The sequence below is a fragment of the Arvicola amphibius genome, chromosome 2, assembly GCF_903992535.2.
Source record: "Arvicola amphibius chromosome 2, mArvAmp1.2, whole genome shotgun sequence".
NCBI lineage: Eukaryota > Metazoa > Chordata > Mammalia > Rodentia > Cricetidae > Arvicola > Arvicola amphibius.
In genome coordinates, this window is record NC_052048.2 from 121,836,802 (window position 1) to 121,857,740 (window position 20,939).

The window sequence follows — 20,939 nt, forward strand, 5'->3', positions numbered from 1 at the left end:
AGGCCCATCTGTGGGCCAATCCACCCTCTCTGGCCTGACTTCTAAAAGAACCAGGAGAAAATTCACAGAAGTCCTGACTGAGGCTACACAAATATGGGGTCTCAGTCTTCAGTAGCTGGATTCCCCGAGTTCTCTCACAACCATTTTACTTGATTAAAACCTAACTTCAGGGGCTGGAGAGATGGCTCAGAGGTTAAGAGCATTGCCTGCTCTTCCAAAGGTCCTGAGTTCAATTCCCAGCAACCACATAGCATAGTGGCTCACAACCATCTGTAATGGGGTCTGGTGCCCTCTTCTGGCCTGCAGGCACACACACACAGACAGAATATTGTACACATAATAAATAATAAATATTTAAAAACAAAAACAAAACAAAAAAACCCCTAACTTCACTGGTACCCATGCCTCTTGGAGTTGCCCTCACTCTTCCTTGCCTCTTCCATTTCTCACGCAGGCTGTTGAGGACAGACAGACCCCCTAGGCTTGCAGCAGAACAAAGCAAAAATTCGGGGAGGAGGCCCAGGGCTCTGCTTTCAAGTCACCTTAGTTGAGAGCTACTCACAGGCCCCCAGTCTCTGACTCTTCACTTCCTGTCTTTCCTCCATATCACAAACCAGCCCCATCATGCTGTTCTGTGGGGTTAGCAGGGACACCCTTTGTTCCCTCTGCTCTCTACCTGGCCACCTTCCCGGCACCCTTTGCATGGGTCTTTCTCATACCTAAAATCTTAGTGGTGGTTTCCTTGGGCCCCCTTGGGTTTGGGTCTCACAAAGCTGCTCTCCTCAGTTTGTTTCCTCCTGGGACCGCACAAGGTTTGCTCTACAAAGTGCATGTGCAAATACTGTCTCCAAGCCTTCTTTCTCTCTAATAGCACACTCATCTGCTCAGTCCTGCACACGACAGGACTTGCTCTGCCTGGATCCCTGCAGGCACCTGCATCTCACAGCTTCCAAGGCTAAAATCCATCAGGCTTTTAGCTGCTCGCAAAGGTTGCCCTCTGCACTGTAAGCCCCGCCCCTCATCACTGTTTAATATCTTCATTTCTGCTGCCTAGGGGCCACTGGAGAAACAGTCCCGGGGGGTCGTTCCTCGGGAGTCACCCATCTTGGTTTTTAAGACAGGGTCTCTCCCTGGCCTGGAACTTACAGATTTGGAGAGGATGGCTGGCCAGAGAGCGCCAGGGATCCTCTTGTCTCTACCTCTTTGTCAGATCTGGGATTATAGGCATGTTCTAAGACACTTAGCTTTTTTTATATGGGTTCTGGGGCTGGAACTCAAGTTTGCAAGCACTCACTGAGCTGTCTTCCCCAGCTCCAGCCTCCTGATTTTATCTCCTAAATATCTCTATGACTACTCAAGCTATGTCAGATTCTCCCCATCCCTGGGAGCTTCTCCATGGCTTTTCTAGTGTTCTACTCTCTCTCTAGGTATGGTCAAGCTTTACATAGTGTGGAAGTCAGTGGACTCTGTATGGATGTTGCTCTGGGAACTCACTCAAGTCAGCCTCTGATGCATTATTCAAAGCCCCATTAACCTTCAGCCTCTTTGGGATAGAAGGGCCCTAAGAAGTTCTACGCACCCTTGTTGGACCTGCAGGAGGGGGAAGGTATGAGCGATAAATCAGATCTCTAAGGGCAGTGATCAGAACGCTGGCAAATGACTTCCACTATGACAAATTCACTTGACGTGAGCCCACAGTTTTCACAGGCATTCCACGGAGCCTGGCCGAGTGCTCACTCCTGAGCTATCTTCCTGCTAAATCTCCAGCAGGAAGGCTCATGTTTGTCATTCTTGTAGCAGTGGGTGATGTGTTTCCTAGCAGGAAACACAAGCAGCTCAGGGAAGCTCACAAAGTAGTTCTGGAGGCTTGCAAAGCTGCTCTTGGGATCATTTGGTGGAGAGGTCCTCAGAAATGTGTCCCTTGGGAAGCATCAGTGCCATCAGGAGAGTCCCTGGGGAGCCAGCAGTGATCTTGTATGCTGTTTAGGCAGGACCTCTTCTAGAACAAGCAGCTTAATGCCACAGGCCTAATCTTTTAGTGCTACTTCTTCCTTCCTTCCTTCCTTCCTTCCTTCCTTCCTTCCTTCCTTCCTTCCTTTTGCACGTGTGTGTATGATGTGTGTGTATAAGTGTGGACACGTGTGGCACAGTGAGCATGTGGAATTCAGAGGATAACTTTCAAGAGTCAAGTCTCTCCTACCATGTGGGTTCCAGGGCTTGAACTCAGGTCATCAGGCTTGGCAATGAGTGTCTTTACCCATCTTGCTAGCCGCCTCTATCTATCTATCTATCTATCTATCTATCTATCTATCTATCTATCATCTATCTATCTATCTATCTATCTATCTATCTATCTTAGATACAGGGTTTTGCCATGTATCTGGAGCTGCCCTTGAACTCATTATATATCAAACTTGCAACAATCCTCCTGCCTCAGCCTTCAGAGTGCTGAGGTTATAGATGTGTACCACCAAGCCTGGCTTTAGTGCCAGTTTCACCTGTACTTTATTTATTTTTTAAAAATATTTATTTATTATGTATATAGTGTTCTGTCTACATGTATGCCTGCTGGTCAGGAGAGGGTGCCAAATCTTATTACAGATGGTTGTAAGTGACCATGTGGCTGCTGGGAATTGAGCTCAGGACCTCTGGAAGAGCAAGCAGTGCTCTTAACCACTGAGCCAACTCTCCAGCCCGCGTACTTTATTTTTTTATTTTGTGTGTATGGTTTTTTGTTTTGTTTTGTTTTGTTTTGTTTTTTGCCTGCTTGCATGTCTGTGAACCATATCTGTGCAGTGTCTTCAGGGCCCACAAAGGGGCAATCAATCCCCTGAGACTGGAGTTACTGCTGGTTGTTAGCTGCTGCTTGGTGTTGAGGATCGAACCCGAGTCCTTTGGAAGAACAGGCAGAACTCTTAGCCTCTGAACCATCTCCCCAGCATCTCCTGTACTTCTTTAACTACAGCCTTCCTTCACTGCGGACAGAACCTGTGCTGTGGGCACTGCTGTATGCTCCTAGCGTAGGCAGAGCTTACCCAGTATTACCCCACCGGGACTGACACGGTGCCTGGCACACAGTCGACACTGGAGAGAGAAACTGGGGAAAGAAGGAGTGGGAGGGAGACGCGGGACTGGAGGGGCTTTGCCTCTAGACCCACAGGCCTGACACATGGTTCTGTTTCTCCATGCAGTGTGTTTTCCGGCTCTATCCTTTGTGCCCGAGGGTCCAGGCCTGAATCCTGACATGAGCTGATGGGCATCAGCTCAAGCAGAAACAGCAGCCGGCTGTTTCAAGCCCTTCGCTGCGGTTGCTTCTCTGGTGGAACTTGGGGTCATGGCTTTGCTTGGTGTGCCACCTCCCTCCTTTAGCTCACCTTCTGGTTCCCTTCAGGAAGTGCAGCCGTGATGAACTGGGCAAGGGGAAACAAAACACCAACCCTGCCTGAAACTCCTCAGCAGGAAAACACTGCTCTTCTTCTCTGACGTGGTGGTGCCCAGCTACCCAGTAAGGCAGCCATAGACTGTTATTACCGAGAGAGGAGAAGGTTAAAAAGAGCCCTGTGCAGACCCAGATTGCTTGGCCTGCTCACGCGAGATCTGCCACAGGCTCTCAGGTGCTTCCGGATCCCCATGAGTTCTTTCATCAGATTTCTAGACACAAGGTCATCAGTCAGGAACATCTCGGCTAACACGTGGTCTTTGGAGCAGAGTTTTAGACCTGGGACAGGATGTCAGAGTTCAACGCTTCAGATTTTCCATATTTGGTTCGTAAAGACCAGAGTTCTCTTGGCTGACTTGAGGGCGTGGCTCGTGGGGCTAGAACCTGGTTTTCTGAATCCCAGTTCTCACACCATACTGCTTAAAAAACTGTTTACAACACTGCAAGGATTGGGGTGTAGTGGCGCATGCCTTTAATTCCAGCACTTGGGAGGCAGAAGCAGGGAGATCTCTGTGAGTTCAATGTCAGCCTGGTCTATATGGTGAGTACTAGGACAGCCAGGGCTACATAGTGAGACCCTGGCTCAAAACAAGCCAGCCAGCCAGCAAACAAGCAAACAGACAAACACGGGTTTTTAGGGAGGTTACAGTGGAGAGTCGTGGGGGGGAAAAGCAGCTGTTCCTATTACATACAGATAATTTCTTAGTTGGTTTCATTTTTTTGTATTTAGCATTGATTAGATTTTTTAGGTTTTTCCTTAAGATTTATTTATTTATTACATTTACATTATTCTGCCTACATGTATGCCTACACATCAGAAGAGGGCACCAGATCTTATTACAGATGGTTCTGAGCCACCATGGTTGCTGGGAATTGAACTTCAAACCTCTGGAAGAGTAGCCAGTGCTCTTAACCTCTGAGCCATGTCTCCAGCCCTAGATTCTTTTTTTCAATACTGGGGATGGTGGCACACACACCTTTGATCCCAGCACTCAGGAGGCAGAAGCAGGAAGATCTCTCAAAGTTTGAGGCCAGCTGGATCTATAATAGTGAGGGCTGCATAGTGAGCCCCTATATTAAATGTATATATCAATTTTATTACATTGATTTAACATTTTATTTTGTATGTGCCTTTGTATATTCATGCACATATGTGAGTGCACATGTGCACACACGTGCCACAGCCTACATGTGGAGGTCAGAGGACAATTGTGAGAGCTGGTTTTCTCCTTTCACCACGTGAAACCCAGGGACTGGACTCAGGTGGTGGGTGTCCTACAGCACCATCCCACCAGCCCTACATTAGTCTTCCAGCTTTAAACCACAGACATCAAGCCCTTCTGAGGCTTTACAACTATCCTGAAAGATAGATGTCTGTGTAACACCCTCGGCTGTGGACGGACAGAGAGAAGGGTTTGGACAGATAAACTCTTCAGGAGGTTTTACCAAAACCATGTACAGGAAACAAAGTTGCTTTGGAGAAGATCAGGAAGGACAGGCAAGAAGAAAATGAGAACCTTGAAGGGTGAGAAAGGGTCTGTGAGGCAAAGCGAGCATTTACAGGCCCCGAAGGACGGGGGTGGGGGATGTTCAGAGACCCGCAAGGTGTGTGCGAGGCATGGCAAGAGCATCCTGGGAAGCAGCCAGCATCTGGCTGGGTAGCACTGTAAAAAGGGTGTGGGGGTGTTTTTTGTTTTGAGATGAAGTGTCATGTAGCCCAGGCTAACCTCAGATTTCCTATGTAGTCAAGTGTGACCTAGAACTTATAATTACCCTACCTACATCTCCTGAGTGCTAGGATGAGAGGCGTGTACCCAGTTCATACAGTGCTGGGGAAGAACTCAGAACTTTCACACATCCTAGCCAAGTAATCTGCCAACTGAGCTACATGCCGAGACCTTACAAAGGTATTACAAAGAAGGAATTAGAGAAGATTTGTATTTTAGGTGCATTTAGGAACCGATGGAGAAAAAAAATTAAGGTTTTATTTTCAGTTAGAGAGTAATCATCTAGATTCATTTGTCCATTCATTTATTGATCAAAATTTATTTGCCCATAATGTAAGGCAGGAACTGATTAGATGGAAAGAGAAGTCTCCTAAACCAGGAGAGCACTGACGAAGATAGAGCTGTGAACTAATGTGAAAGACTAAAGGGACAGACTCGAGGCACACCAGCAGCTAAAATTCAGCAGGACCCAGTGACTAGGGACATGGGGGAGGCAGGAAAGAGACACATCTCTGTGGATGATGGAAATAAATACCTCAGGCATTATTTTAGGAATATGTGGAGACCTGAGGAACTTTCTGTGAGAAGCTCTAGAAAGATTAAAGCCCACGTGCCAGCATTCGACCGCCCACACATTGGCACTCCAACGCCCACGCATTGGCACTCCAACGCCCACGCATTGGCACTCCAACGCCCACACATTGGCACTCCAACACCCATGTGCCTGCACTCGAACGTCAATTGTCACCTGCAGCGGCTTGGAAACAACAGGCAACCTTGGAACTTGTTATTTCTTTGGAGGATAAGCAGATCCGCCCTAGAGAAGTAATTAGATCATCCACGGGATTGTAGGTTGAACAGAGAGAGGTGGAAAGAAAATAGAAACGTCTTGCTGGGCCTCCCTGGACAGCCTTGTGGTAAGCCTTTCCGACCAGAACGTTAATTTGATCAAAATGGGGCTGCTATCATGTGATTTTACAAAGAGTTTTCAAAAACAAAGGGCAGCAAGAACAGCAAGTGAATGCATATGGGGTGGGGGACAGAGCAGGCTGAGTAAAACTTTTTAAAAATTAGAGTTTTTTTTTTTAAACATTTTTTTGAAGCTAATGTTACTGTAAGAAGCAGGTGAGTGGGCGAGAGCATCCCTTTCTGGTTTCTTATTCCTTATACACTACCACAGATACAGCACAGCACAAACAAACAGATACAGCACAGCACAGACAAACGCAGCTGCACATGGTGACGTCTTGGCTGGGTAGCTTGCCTCCTAGTCCCTCCATTCTGGGCAGAGGTAGAATTTAGGGTTACAAGTCTGGGGGTGAATTATCGCTGGGTCAGACTCTCTTGTGCTACCTGAGTAGGGTCCCAGCTTTCTCCTACTGTTGGAGGACGGGGCACTAAAGTCAGGCCCTGAAGTCAACCTGCTAACAAGATTCTGACGATACTGGAGTCAGGGAGGTGGCTCAGTAGTCAAAGTGCTTGTAGACAAGCGTGAGGACCCAGGTTTGGACCCTCAGGCCCATGAAAATGCTGGGCAGAGGAGGTGGCTTCTCTGTAAGCCTTGGAAGGAGGAGCTAGAAGTGCCTCTGAGAGAGGTGGCTAGGGAGACTGGCCTAATCTGTGAGCTCTGGCTTTGACTGAGCAACTGTGCCTCAAAGAATAAGGTAGAAGAGAGATTGAGGAAGATTCCAGGCACCCATTTAAGGCTTCCCCATGCATAGACACACAAACACAGACACCAATACACACATCACACACACATAAACATGGAAAAAGAAAAAGAAAGCTGGAGTTCTCTCTATTCCTGACATTGTTATACTATCTGCCCTTTTTGTAAATGGCCTCTAGGAGTTTCATTTCAGGGCTCGACCTGACTCCAATACAGGAAGGAAGCGCACTCACTCAAGGGGACCCAAGACGCGAGATGAAAGCAGGCTCCCTACATCGTACTGAGAGTAAATGTTTCATGAGCAGCAAGGGCTTGGGGCTGGTTTAAGTAGCTAGAAACGATGGCTCTGGAGAAACAAAGCTCACTGCCAACATGCGATCGATCGCAGCTCAAGGCTCAGCTCAAACCTGAGCCGTAGGTTCACAGGGAGCTCTCAGCCTCACAGAGGCCTTCTGCAAGGGCAGCCTGCCAAGGTGCAAGAGAGGTCCCAGTGACCTCAGAAGTGCCAAAAACGTCATCCCGAGGAGTAGCTTTGGCAGCTAAGCAATGGATTTTATACAAAATATTTGTCTTATTTAATGTATGTTCTTTTCCTTCTTTTGTCTTATTTCCTTTTGACATGGGGTCTAGGTTTCCCTTGGTTGATCTTGAACTCTTGGGTTCAAGTGATTCTCCTGCTTCAGCCTCAAGAAGCTGGAACTCCAGGGTACACCACTGTACCTGGCTTTTTGTTTGTTTTCAGGTGGAAAGGCATAGATGGCAGTCTTCGAACTGAACAGTGAACCAGAAGGGATATTGCTTGGTTGTGTTATAAACCTCCAGGCTGGTAAGAAGGAATTTCTATGGAGAGAGCAAGGTGACATGCCCATTTGATTGGGCCCCTGTGAAGGCTGCATGTGCCCCTACTGTGCAGAGACTTGGGAAGAAGAACCGCCTCTTCAAAGGACAAAGGAGGAAATGGAGAAGCCAGATCCCATAGGCTGTTGTCGTCTATTCTTCACTGGACCAAAGGGCTGAAGACATTTTTTTATGTCCCCTATAATTACCAGAGGGAGTGAAATAGCCCAAGTGTAAAATGTCCCAAGGGTGCCTGGGGTAAAGATCACGGGAGCTTGACGTCTAACGGGAGTCATTTCATCTGATGCCCTGTGCACCAGCCCCTTGGTATCCAAGGGCAGTCAGTGAAGAAACAGAAGACAAGCAAATGGAGGACAGGACGTGGCTCCGCCCCGAACACACAGGGAAACGGCATAGCCAGTCACTATGTTGTACTTACAGTAAAATACACCTACAGTAAAATACAGCTACTGTCTCAGGTGTAAGTTTTCCCATCACCTGAAAAGCTGTTTACTATGTCTAACCAAAGTGAAAGATACCCCAACTTTAGATCTGCATCACCCTCAGCATCTCCCTAATTAAAACAGCTCAGATTACAGGTCAGAAGTTCAAACGTAAATAAACTACTAGCCACAAAAGGGAAGGACTGTGGTGGGACTGCCTCGGAAATACTGCACGTTAGACAGGACCCTAGAACCCACCGAGAGTCGGCCTGAGGTTGAGCAATTGAAACTGTTGAGACTGTAGACATAATTAGAGGCTGCAGAGATGGCTCCAGGTTAAGAGAACTTGCTTGCCCTTCCAGAAGACCCACAGTTGATTCCCAGCACCAACATCAGGCAACTCCAACCACCTGTGACTCTAGCTCCAGGGGATCTAACATATTCTTCTGGCTTCTGAGAGCACACGTGTGCATACACACACACACACACACACACACACACACACACACACACTTAAAAGTCTTTTTTTTAAAAAAAGGAAATTATAACTAAACACCTCGGACAAACCCACAAAATTCAAGGAATGCATATGATCAGATAAAAACTTGGTTAAAATGTTGCCTTAGCATCTCCCCAATGCCTAGTCCACTTACAGATTCTTCTGCATGAGCCACTTTTTCAGACATGCTTGGTTATCAGCTAAAAGGCTCCTGGTGCTTGGCTTATTTCCTCTACAATGATGGAAATAGAGCTCTCCCTAGATGTGGTGGTTTGAAAGAAAATGGTCCCCAAAGGGAGTGGCACTATTAGGATGTGTAACCTTGGCATAGGTGTGGTCTTGTTGGAAGTGTCCCTGTGGAGGCAGGCTTTGAGGTATCATATATGCTCAAGCCACACCCAGTATCTCAGTTTACTTCCTGTTGCCAGGGAATCAAGATGTAGAATTCTCAGCTCCTTCTCCAGCACCATGTCTGCCTGCATGCTGCCATGTGCCACCATGAAGATAATGGTGTTATCCTCTGAACTGTAAGACACTCAATTAAACTTTTTCCTTTGTGAGAATTGCTATGGTCATGGTGTCTCTTCACAGCAACAGAAACCCTAACTAGGACACATACATTCAAATTTTTCTTAGGCTGGAGACATGACTCGGCCATTAGAGCACCAGCTGCTCCTCCAGAGGATCAGGATTTGGTTTCTAGCACCCAAATGGTAGCTCACAACCATTTATACCAGGGGATCTAATACCCTCTTCTGGCTTCTATGGGCACTTCATGCAAATAGTGCACAAACACACAGGTAAAACACCCATATGCAAAATATTTAAAAATTGAAAAAAAGGAAGTCCAATGATGTGGCCATGTTTGGTTGGCTCCTGGTGAGTGATCCTCAGCTGTATCACAGCAAAGAGAAGAAACGGAAGGGTCACATGTGCAAGAGACCACACACATGAGGTGGTCCCCCTTTGGACAGCCCATTTCTTTTTTTAAAAAAAATATTTTTATGGTTTACTTAACCTTATTTTATGTGCACTGGTGTGAAGGTGTCAGATCCCCTGCAACTGGATCTTCAGACAGTTGTGAGCTGCCATGTGGGTGCTGGGAATTGAACCCGGGTCCTCTGGAAGAGCAGTCAGTGCTCTTAACCACTGAGCCATCTCTCCAGCCCCTGGACAGCCCATTTCCATGGGAACTTACCCTGAGACTGGCATAAATTCCTTCTAAGTGTAATGTACCATGGTCTTGTACTAGGCCCCACCTCTTAAATCCTGCCACCCGGTAACCAAGTTTCCAACATATGTGTCCAGGGGACACAAATCATATCCAAACAAGTTCCTCAAACTTGTGTATGGTTTCTACGTCTGTTAAATAAGAAACTATTAAGAGAATCTACCTTCCGGTGGTTACAGTGTGGATTATCCATAGTTTCCTTTGAAAGACTATTTCTGTTATAAACTTTCACCTCATCTTACAGCTTGATCAAACAACAACACTACAATCTCTAGTTACTGCACATCAATCCCCCCAGGTCTCAATGGATTGTGGCCCGTCTACAAGTTTCTTAGAACATGATGAAGGGAAGTGGTTCAGGCCACTTCTAGCTGAATGATGTGAATATATTTTACTATCATTGATTAATAAAGAAGTTGATTTGGCAAATAGCCAGGCAGAATATAGCTAGGTGGGAAATTTAAGTAGAGAGACAGGAAAAGAAGGCAGAATCAGAGAGACACCACCAGCCACCGGGGATGCAAGATATGAGGTAACAAGCCATGAGCCTATGGTAAAATATAGAATGATAGAAATGGGTTAATTTAAGATGTGAAAGCCAGTTAGTAATAAGCCTGAGCTAACAGGCCAAACAGTTTGTAATTAATATTAAGCCTTGGAGTGGATATTGGGAACTGGTGGGTGGGAGAAAAACCTCCAGTTACAGTGGAATAGCTAGCAATTTGAAGCTGGACTCAGGTGCACCTGTGAGTCTGCTCTGGTTGGATTTGCCTTGAGCTCCTCCAGGGCGAATCCAGGGCTTGACATTACACTGAGCTCAGCGCAAATCTGACACGACCCATCTAACTTCTCCAGGCCACAATCTTGGAGCTTCTAGAACACAGCACTTCCCTGGGGCTGGTCCTGATGCTTCAGGTTCTATTCAGGATGCCCGGTTTCATCCACCTACCCTTCCACCTAACAAACTTTCGCTTGTCTTTGCAGTTCCATTTAACCTCATTTCCTTTACTTGAGAACCTCCAGGCTGTGCTTTCTCTCTGTATCAACTCTCCTGGTCCTAGTTCTCTCTCTCCCTCCACATGTGTGTGCCATCCTGACGTTGTCCATATTCGTGAACAAATTGTTTTGCTGCCTCTTCTTTGAGATGGCTAACTAACTCCTGGAATGCCTTGCAATACTGGGGATGTGGGGCATTTCTAGATGATGGAATGATGGTTGGGCCCTCTGGGCTGGTTTTAGAATTAAGTCATCTGCTATGGAGCCTTGGTAATGTTAAGAGCCATGGAGACTGGAGAGATGGCTTAGCAGTTAAGAGCACTTACTGCTCTTACAAAGGACCCCGGTTCAGTTCCCAGCGTCCACATGGTGGCTCAAAATCCAATGCCCTCTTCTGACCTCCTCCGGCACCAGGCACACTCATGGTGCACAAACACAGATATAGGTAAACACAGGTACACATAAACAAGTCTATAAAAGTCAGAGGAAGTCCAGGGCTCCTACAGATGTTCTTGATAGAAGCTGGGCTAGGCAAATGGATTTTTCTACCTCTGAGATACAAAGCAGCAGTGGTTAGCACCCGCTTTTGGAAAAACTAACTTCCAAAAGAATGATACAGCTTTTGCTTGAACGTTATGTAGAACAGTGGCAGCATCTAGGACTGGTGAACAAATGGGCAGATGGAAGAGAATCATGAATTTCTTATGAGTTCTGCTGGTGTCCTAATAGATCTCACGAGTGTGGACAGTGGTTGCACGCTTGCATCTTCACAGAGCCACAGGAAGGAAGGGCTTCAAGTGGCCTTCCAGACCCGTTACTGATGACCTGTTACTAGCTTACAATGGCTGTCTCCTTGGTACACAGAAAACTGAGATTTGCTGGGATAATCTGCTATCACAGTTCTTTACAAAGTGAACTGTTGGGCTAGTGAGTTAGCTCGCCGGTACAAGAACCTCTCGCCATGCCTGACAACCTGAGTTCAATCCCCAGGACTGACATGGTGGAAGGACAAACCTGAAAATTATCCTCTGACCTCCACACTCCCACCACGGCACCCGTGCACCCCTCCATGCACTCCACAATAAGTAAATAAAACACAATAAAAAAATTTAAAGCTAAATGTTCTTCATTTTGAAATTAAAGATTTCCCACTTCTGTGGTATTAAAATATTTTTTTTCTTTGTTTGGAGATGTAGGTCAGTAGGAGATTATGTTGGCTGAGTTTGCATGAGGTCTTTTGAATACACACACACACATACAATCTTATATGAAGGAATGGTGATTATAAATAGTAGCTAGGTATTTTCTTGTTTTGAAAAATGTATTTATCTCTGTTCATTATTATTCAAATTAGTTTTTAAAAATGTTTTCATTAAGATACAGTTGGTCCTTATATCTATAAACACCACAGTTGTGGATTGATCTGTCCTGGACATTTTGTACCGACTTCTCTTTTAATTCTTCTTAAAGAGCACAGTACAACAGCTGTTCACACAGCACCTGAAATAAGCTAGGAATACACCTATGTGTATCTCATAATCTAGAGATGATGTCCACAACCAGGAAGGGAGGCTCGACATACTGATAAACACCTGGTCCCAGTACCCAGGAAGCTGATGCAGGAGGATTGTGAATTCAAGGCTAGTGTGAGCAACATTGTGAGTTCCAGCCCAGCCAGGACTAAAATGTAATATTCTATCTCAAACCAAACAAATAAAAACAAGATATAAGGGAGGATGTAGGTATGTATTTGCAAATACTATGCCATTTTATATAAGGGATTTAAGTAGATGAGGATTTTAATATCCATAGAGGGTTCCAGAAGAGAGCCCCAAGGTCACACACGGACAACTGCTTAACATATACATCCCCAATTCATTTTTTGGGGGGTATCAAGACAGGGCTTCTCTGTGTAGCCCCGGCTATCCTGGAACTCTGTAGGTCAGGCTGAGCTCGAACTCAGAGATCCACCTGCTTCTGCCTCCCAAGTGCTGGAATTAAAGGTGTGTGCCACCACCACCTGGCTACTAATTTTCTTAAAAATATTTTTATCTTATTGTTACTTATGTGCGTGGGTTGGGGGTAAGTGCACATGAGTGTGGGTGCCAGTGGAGGCCAGAGGTTTCGAATTCTCTGGAGCTGGTGTTTTAGCAGTTGTGAGCCACCCAGTGTGAGTGCTGGGAATTGAACTCCAGTCCTCTGGAATAACAGTATGGACTCTTAGCTGCTGAACCATCTCTCCAGCCCACCCCCACCCCGCCCTCTTTTTTGAGATACTGTCTTGAAGTAGGCCAAGCTTATTAAACTTCCTATTTCTTGTCTATTTGTAAAAGAGGAAATGGGAACCTGTGCAGTTAAATGTTAGAGCATACTCAAACACGAATGGCCTTTATCCTGAGTAAGAACAAGCGAGAGCTGGGCGTGGTGGTGTGCACACCTGTGATCCCAGATGCCAGCACTCAGTCCCAGGCCAGTCCAGGTTACACAATGAAGCAAACAGAACCATGTGAAGACTAGGACAGGTCTCCTGCTACCAGAGTTCGAAACTCTTAGCTCTCTTTCACCAAGTTCTCAATATTAACAAGGTGCAGACCCTCACCCTAAAGGCATTTGTGGTGCAGAACTGAGGCGAAGGAGCCTTTTCTGTATTTCACTACACCCCAGATTAGGCTCCACTGTGCTCGGCCCTTACATGACACACTTCACTTCAAATGACACACTTCAAATGCCAGGTGTGCACCCTCGTGATTTTCATTAGATTAAAACCCAACGGCACGGTGTAAGATGATTCATAAATGCATACAGGTAAACACGTTATTTCATTTATAAGCTTACCTTCTCCCTTATCAGCCACAGGCAGAAGCCACTACTATAATGTTGTAATGCAATAATTCTGCATCTAGAGCAAGATGGGCCGGCTTATTCCTGCTCATCTGTTGAGTCACATAAATATCAGGAGTCGACACATGTTAGTGAGACAGAAAAGCCTTTAAATCCAGCTCAGCAACCAGGAAAATATTCAAAGCTGAGGTAATGAAATTTTTAGTCCATTTATTTCAACTTCTCATTATTATTCTATTAAAAAAAACTTGGGGACTGTTTTATTCAAGTTTGAGAGAAAAACAGGGCAGGCAAGCTGTAACTCTTGGCAGCTGCCAGGAAGAGGGAGATGGAGGAAAGGGTTAGAGAAAGCCATATCCTTCTCCATGGAGGCTAGCACAGCTGCATGGCACACAGCTGCATGGCGCACAGCTGCACGGCACACAGCTGCACGGCGCACACCTGCACGGCGCACAGCTGCGTAGCGCACAGCTGCACGGTGCACAGCTGCACGGTGCACAGCTGCACGGTGCACAGCTGCATGGCACATAGCTGCATGGCACACAGCTGCATGGTGCACAGCTGCATGGCACATAGCTGCATGGCACACAGCTGCATGGCAGCACATGCAGCTTTAGGAAAAGTGTGAGAATGCCCGGAGTGCCAAAGAAATCATGTATAGGCTTTGACCAGTATCTGGGGAGACAGAGAGGGAGAGACAGACAGACAGACAGAGAGACAAACAAATAGACTCCTAGCTGGCCTGCAACACACAGAGATCTATCTATCTGCCTCTGCCTTCTGAGTGCTGAGATCAAATGTGTGTGCCCCATATACCATCTCCAATGAATTTCATAGCCACTACATTTATGAAAGTTTCTAATTCCTGCTGTTAATGCTGTTCAGTGTGCAGGCCCAGATACTTTCCTGTTTTTCTTTGTGAAGTAGTTTGACTTTACTATTGTTTATGTGTGTATGACATTTGTACAGATGAGCCTGTGTGTGAAGGGCAGAGAATAACTTCGTGGAATCAGATCTCTCCTTCTATGTTTATATGAGTCCCCGCAGGTCAAGCCTGCACAGTAGGTGCCTTTACCCACCAAGCCATCTCACTGGTCTCTCCCCTCCCTGTAATGGGTTGAACAAGAACGGTCCCCATAAGTTCATATTTCTGAAGCCTTGATTCCCAGTCAGTAGAACTGGTTAGGAAGGATTAGGAGCTGTGGCCTTGTTGGAGTAGGTGTGGCTTTATTGGAGAAGGTGTGTCACAAGGGGTGGGCTTTGAGGTTCCAAAAGCCCATGCCAGATCCAATCTCTCTCTCTCTCTCTCTCTCTCTCTCTCTCTCTCTCTCTCTCTCTCTCTCTCTCTCTCTCTCTCTCTCTCTCTCTCTCTCTCTCTCTCTCTCTCCCCTCTATTTTGTGTTCTGACAAAGTTTGCTTGGAGTCAGAGGGCAGAGCTAGCCACTAGTTAACCATAGAGGTTTGGAGGACTGTAGAAAGAGGACAGGAAGTGGCAAGGCGGGGCTGAGACAGGAGTCTGCCCTTCTGGATGGAGGAACGGGAGAGGTAGGAAGGCAATGGCGGCTGCTCCACTGCTACTCTGATCCTTCAGGATTTTATCCCGACATCTGACTCCTGATTTTTATTGATAAGATTAATGAGATTTATGCTTCATATATATGTATGTGTGTGGACACCTGCTCTGGGTGATCACGTGTAAGCTCTCAGCTACTGCTCTGGCACCATGCCTACCTGCTGCCATACTCCCCACCACCCCATCATGGTGATCATGGATTAACCCTCTGAACTGTAAACAAGTTCCCAATTAAATGCTTTAAAAAAAATGATTTGCCTTTTTCTTAATGGGTTCATAATATATTTTGGTTATAATTTTTTCATATTTTGGATCATTCTGTGGTTATCTTTGCATTTTTGTTTTAAGACTTATTTATTTACTTTGTACAGTGTTCTGCCTGCATGTATACCTACAGGATAGCAAAAAGCACCAGATCTCATTACAGGTGGTTGTGAGTCACCATGTGGGAATTGAACTTCCAACCTCTAGAAGAGCAGCCAGTGCTCCTAACCTCTGAGCCATCTCTCCAGCCCTAAATGCTTTCTTTTATAAGTTGCCTTGGTCATGGTGCCTCCTCATAGCAACAGAATGGTAACTAAGACAGCCTGGATCAAACCCAGTACTCTGTAAAAACTTTAAATTTTCAGCAGTAAACACAAACCCTCTGTGTTAAAGAGACCAAACACTAAGACAGGTGCTGGGGAAAAATGAAGTCATTGCTCATATAATTTTTTCACTTTGAATTTTTGAGGTAATTTCAGATTTACAGAACTGTGGGTAAAAGCAGGACATCTGTGCTATCCTTTTCACCCACTTCCCTCAGTGTTGCCGTCTTGTATGAGCGCTATGCACACATCCAGATGAAAAGTCTGACATCAGTACGCTAGTTAACTCCGCCAGCACTTCTGCTGCGGCTCACCTGGTAAGGTGAGCACAGTAACAGTTCACACGGTAATGGTTCACACGGTAACGGTTCACACGGTAACGACCTTCCTCTGGCTGTGAACCGTGGTCTAAATGACATCATAGTTTATAGTCACTGACCTGTAGGAATCAGCGTTTCATCCACGGGCAAATACGCCTCTGCTGCGATGGTGACTTCGTGGTCATATATGTCTGGGGAGCCCTGGGAAGGAAGAGAGAGAAATGTACTGTCTGGGTCTTTTGGGGGAGAGTGGGGGTTGAGACAGGGTGTCTCTGTGTAGTCCGGGAACTTGCTATGTAGACTACAGTGGCCTCAAACTCACAGAGATCCACCTGCCTCTGCCTCCCGAGTGCTGGGATTAAAAGTTTTAGATACCACATCCGGCTACAGGGTTTTATTTTAGGTATTCACTTTTTAATGTCTGCAAAAATGTCTACAAGTGGGCCTAGAGAGATAGCTCAGTGGTTAAGAGCACTGACTCTTCCAAAGGATGGACCCAGGTTCAAGTCCCAGCACCCACTGGTAGCTCACGGCTGTCTAAAACTCCCATTCCAGGGGATCTGACACACTCACACAGATAGCTATGTAGGCAAAACACCAATGAACATAAAATACAAATAAATAAATTATTAAAAAATGTCTACCAGCATTGACAGTTAACTGATGACTATGATTAATAAGATCACTTAAGAATAGGTAGATGGTCTACCATATAGTCACCGAAAGTTTGGAAGAAACTATCAAATGTGATTGCAGGGTGGGCAAGGTGGCTCAGTGTGTAAAGGCACTTGTTTATACAAGTCCCCACAGGGTAGAGAAGATAACTCCTATAAGCTGTCCTTGGACTTCCATAAATAATTCACAGTAAGCATGTGTGTATATGTGCATGCATAAATACAATTTTAAAAAAAAAATGGCCCTAGCATGCAACTCTCTGACATATAAGATAAAAAGAAGCGGGTGGGGCTGACCTATAACACATACGTCTTGATAGCCGGGGACCACTTTCAGGTTCCCAGAGAAGGTCACCTGTCACTCTTCTCTGGCTTAGCTCCTACCCACAGGACATGTTCCCTGTCACGCAACAGAAGTCAGAACCACAGCCCCTGCTTCTGAGAATAAGTTCTCTGGGGGAGAGACAAAGGCTGGTCTAGGAAGCCCCGTCAGTGGTCAGAAGTCCCAGGTTCACCCAGTTCTGCCTCTCGCTCGGTGTCCTCAGGGAAGTTGCAAAGTCTTCTGGAACATTATTTGTTTTAGGAGAAAACTGGGATACACTTTTCCCAGGGCCCTTGTGAAGTACAGGCTAGTTAGGGGATATGCTGCTTGAGGATTGGAAGTCATTTTTATTCGTATGGAAACATTTAAGCACTGTTTCTTATTTTCAGTATCTTAAAGCCACACCACAGAAAATGGGGAAGAGAGGTGGTGGTGGGGCTTCTGCCTATGGTTGCTCAGAAATCAACCGAAGTGAGGTTGCTTAGCTAGGGGTGATTTTTGCCCTCAGAGGGACATCTGCAATGTCTGGACATGTAGAGCTGCTGCCTTCTAAACTGGAAGGGGTCAAGGACACTGCCAAACATCCTAACTGCAGAGAAGCCCCCACTGCCACCGAGAATTGCCTCACCCAAAACGTCAGTGCCAGTTTTGAGAAACCCTGGTGAAGCTGCACAGAAGCCAGGCTCCGGGGAGGAGTAGGAGCTGGGTGAACACTGATCTTTTTTGTTTTCCAAGACAGGGTTTCTCTGTGTAGCCCTGGCTGTCCTGGAACTTGCTTTGTAGACCAGGCTGGCCTCGAACTCAGAGAGATTGCCTGCCCTTGTCTCTCGAGTGCTGGGATTAAAGGCGTGTGCCACCACCGCCGCCCAGCTTGGACATTGGTCTTTATAGTTAGAAAGACTCAGGCTACATGATCAAAGGAGTCATTCTGAGAAGAGGTCAAAGTTAGAGACATGTGAATCCACGTCTAAATACAGCAGGAAAGGGCTCATTTCACAGCCTGGAGGCTCTGCTCTGAATTAGTGTGGGAGGTTGGACGGAAGCCTGAGTGGCCCTTGGTCAGGAGCGACGGTCTATCTTGAGAGCAGCAGAGTCCTAAGGCTCAAGAGCCAGGCCCATGCCTACTCCACTTTCCTCTGCACAGAAGTCTTGAAAGACACAACTCTGCTACCATCATCCAGAGAGGGAAGCCTGGTGGCGACGACCATTCCCTACCCTCCAGGCCCAGCCTGCGTCCAGGTCTCACTCTCCTTCCCCAGGAGTCTGCCTTCTTGCTGCCCTTCCTCTGTAAAGGATAAATACCTACTTAGAACCAGAGTGCTGTTCTGGTTTCTATGGCTACTGACTGATTTCTTCTGTTCTGGAATTTTACATACATGACCCCACAGTATCATTCAGTGTCTCCCATCTGCTTCACCACACAATGCTCTTGGATGTGTCCAAGTCATTGGACCAGAGATTTGGTCCATTGTACTGCTGGTCTAGTATTGTTGGACTTTATACAACCCTCCTGGAGATAAACACGTGGCTTGCTTCAGTGCTTTCACAATAGGAACAAGGCTGCTAAGGAATTTCCTTGGCTGTTTTTTCTTTTTCTTTTTCTTTTTCTTTTCTTTATTTCTTTTTTTTTTTTTAAAGGAGCTGGGTGGTGGTGGCAACACACCTTTACTCCTAGCACTCAGGAGGCAGAGGCAGGTGAATCTTTGAGGCCAGCCTGGTCTACAAGAGCTTGTTCCACAACAGCTAGGACTGTTACACAGAGAAACCCTGTCTCAAAAAACAAACAAAAATGTTTTAAGCACTAAGGCAGGAAGAAAATAAAACATGAAAACCAAACGACAAATACATGGAAGTGTATGAGGTATTAGGAAGGACGAGGAGAAGCAATGTGTATTGGGAGCCCGTGCTCTGAACAGCTCAGGCATTTCTGTAATGAAGAAGCAAATGTATTTTCCGTATCTTCTGGTCTGGAAAATGCAGTGGGCTACATTGGTGGAAGATTACTGTCAGATGCACTTCCTTTCCAGACCGATGAAAACTTGGCACGAAACACTGGTTCCCACACAGACCTTGAGGCCCCTCTCCGAGTTCAGTGTTTTCTTCTGATAATTTCCCTTGACTGCTGCTTGTTGTAACCACACTGTTTTGACGCACAGTCGGTTATGAGCAGCACAGGTCGTAAAGACCTGCTTGTGCGTTGCCATGACTACTGCCTTGCAGGAGGTGAAGGACAGGTCTACTCAAAAGCTGCAGCAACTCCGCTGCCATTAGCTCCCTTTCCCCTGGAAGGAATTAGACTTGCTGGCTGATGTAGAGGGAAGAGAACCCCGCTGCAGCCTCCAAAGGCAATAATTCTGTTATAATCTCCTTGGATTAGGTTAGGTAGAGCATGGCTCATACTTTTGGCTGATGAAACATGAGACAAAGCTGTTTCTGAACGCTGTCCTCATTGTTCTTAGGAAAGGAAGAAGTCCTGTTTTCTCTCTGGAGACGAGTGTATGAGAACGAGACTCAGAGCAATAGAAGCCATTCCATGACTATGAGGGGGACAAGTTTGAAGACAAAAGCCCCAAGACCAAGGAAGGTGTGGTTTGAATGACAATGGTCCCCCTAGGCTCAACTTGGTCCCCAATTGGTGGAACTGTTTGGGAAGGATTAGGAGGTGTGGCATTGTTAGAGGAGGCATATCACTAGGGGTGGGCTCTGAGGTTTCCAAAGCCCAAGCCATTCCCAGGTAGTTCTCTCTCTCTGCTTCATGAAGATGGGTCAGCACCATGTCCGTCTGTTCCCGTGTTCCCAGTCATGATGGTCATGGACTAACCTTCTGAAACTGGCACCCCAAATAAACTCTTCTAGAAGTTGCCTTGGTCATGGGTCTTATCACAGCAATAAAAATTTGGGGCTGGAGAGATGGCTCAGTGGTTAAGAGCATTGCCTGCTCTTCCAAAGGTCCTGAGTTCAAATCCCAGCAACCACATGGTGGCTCACAACCATCTGTAATGAGGTCTGGTGCCCTCTTCTGGCCTGCCGGCATACATGCAGACAGAATATTGTATACATAATAAATAAAAAAATAAATATTTTTTAAAAAAGTAACTAAGACAGAAGGAAAATGGATAAATGGAAGAAGATGGATCCCTGAAGGCACAAGTGTCTAGGCACAGCCAGAAGCACACTGCTTCCTTTCCACCTCAAACCTCCCCAGTGTGCTTTCACAGTTCCACAGATAAAGTTTCAATAAAAAGCATGTTCCTAGCCAGGCCGTGGGGCTCCCCTTTAACCCCAGCACTCGGGAGGCAGAGGCAGGCGGATCTCTTGAAGTTCAAGGCCAGCCTGGTCTACAGAGTGAGTTCCAGGACAGCCAGGGCTATACAGAGAAACCCTGTCTCAGAAAAAGAAAAACAAACCAACAACAACAATAACAAAAAACCATGTTCCCCAAGTTTTGCAGAAAGCACAGGCTAGGACAGAAAGATAAAAAGCAAAAGACACCTGTAACCTACATACCTTTCCCATTCTTTGAAAAAACACGATTCCACACTCTCACCTGAGGACCCCAACATTGAAACTTAAAGCTGGTAACCTGAAGCTCGGGCCCCAAACTAGAAAATTCTGTTTACCAAATGTAGAAGATGGGGGTGGCAGCTCACACCTTCGCCCCCAGCACTGGAGAGACTGAGGCAGGAAGATGGCTGTGAGTTCCAGACCAGCCTGGAATAAAGAATGAAACTCTTCCTGAAATCAAAACAAGAACAAGCGAGGAAGAATCACCTTCACTATT

The 20,939-nt window shown here is 46.2% G+C and overlaps 1 protein-coding gene across 1 annotated transcript in view; it reads right to left on the bottom strand.

Annotated features, from left to right (window-relative positions):
* The window catches only part of Galm (galactose mutarotase), a 60,479-nt gene that overhangs the window by 21,866 nt on the left and 17,674 nt on the right, over positions 1-20,939 (bottom strand). Inside the window, exon 4 of the mRNA XM_038318105.2 lies at positions 16,282-16,363. Coding sequence (XP_038174033.1) covers positions 16,282-16,363 — 82 coding nt within the window. The remainder of the gene's footprint in view (positions 1-16,281; positions 16,364-20,939) is intronic.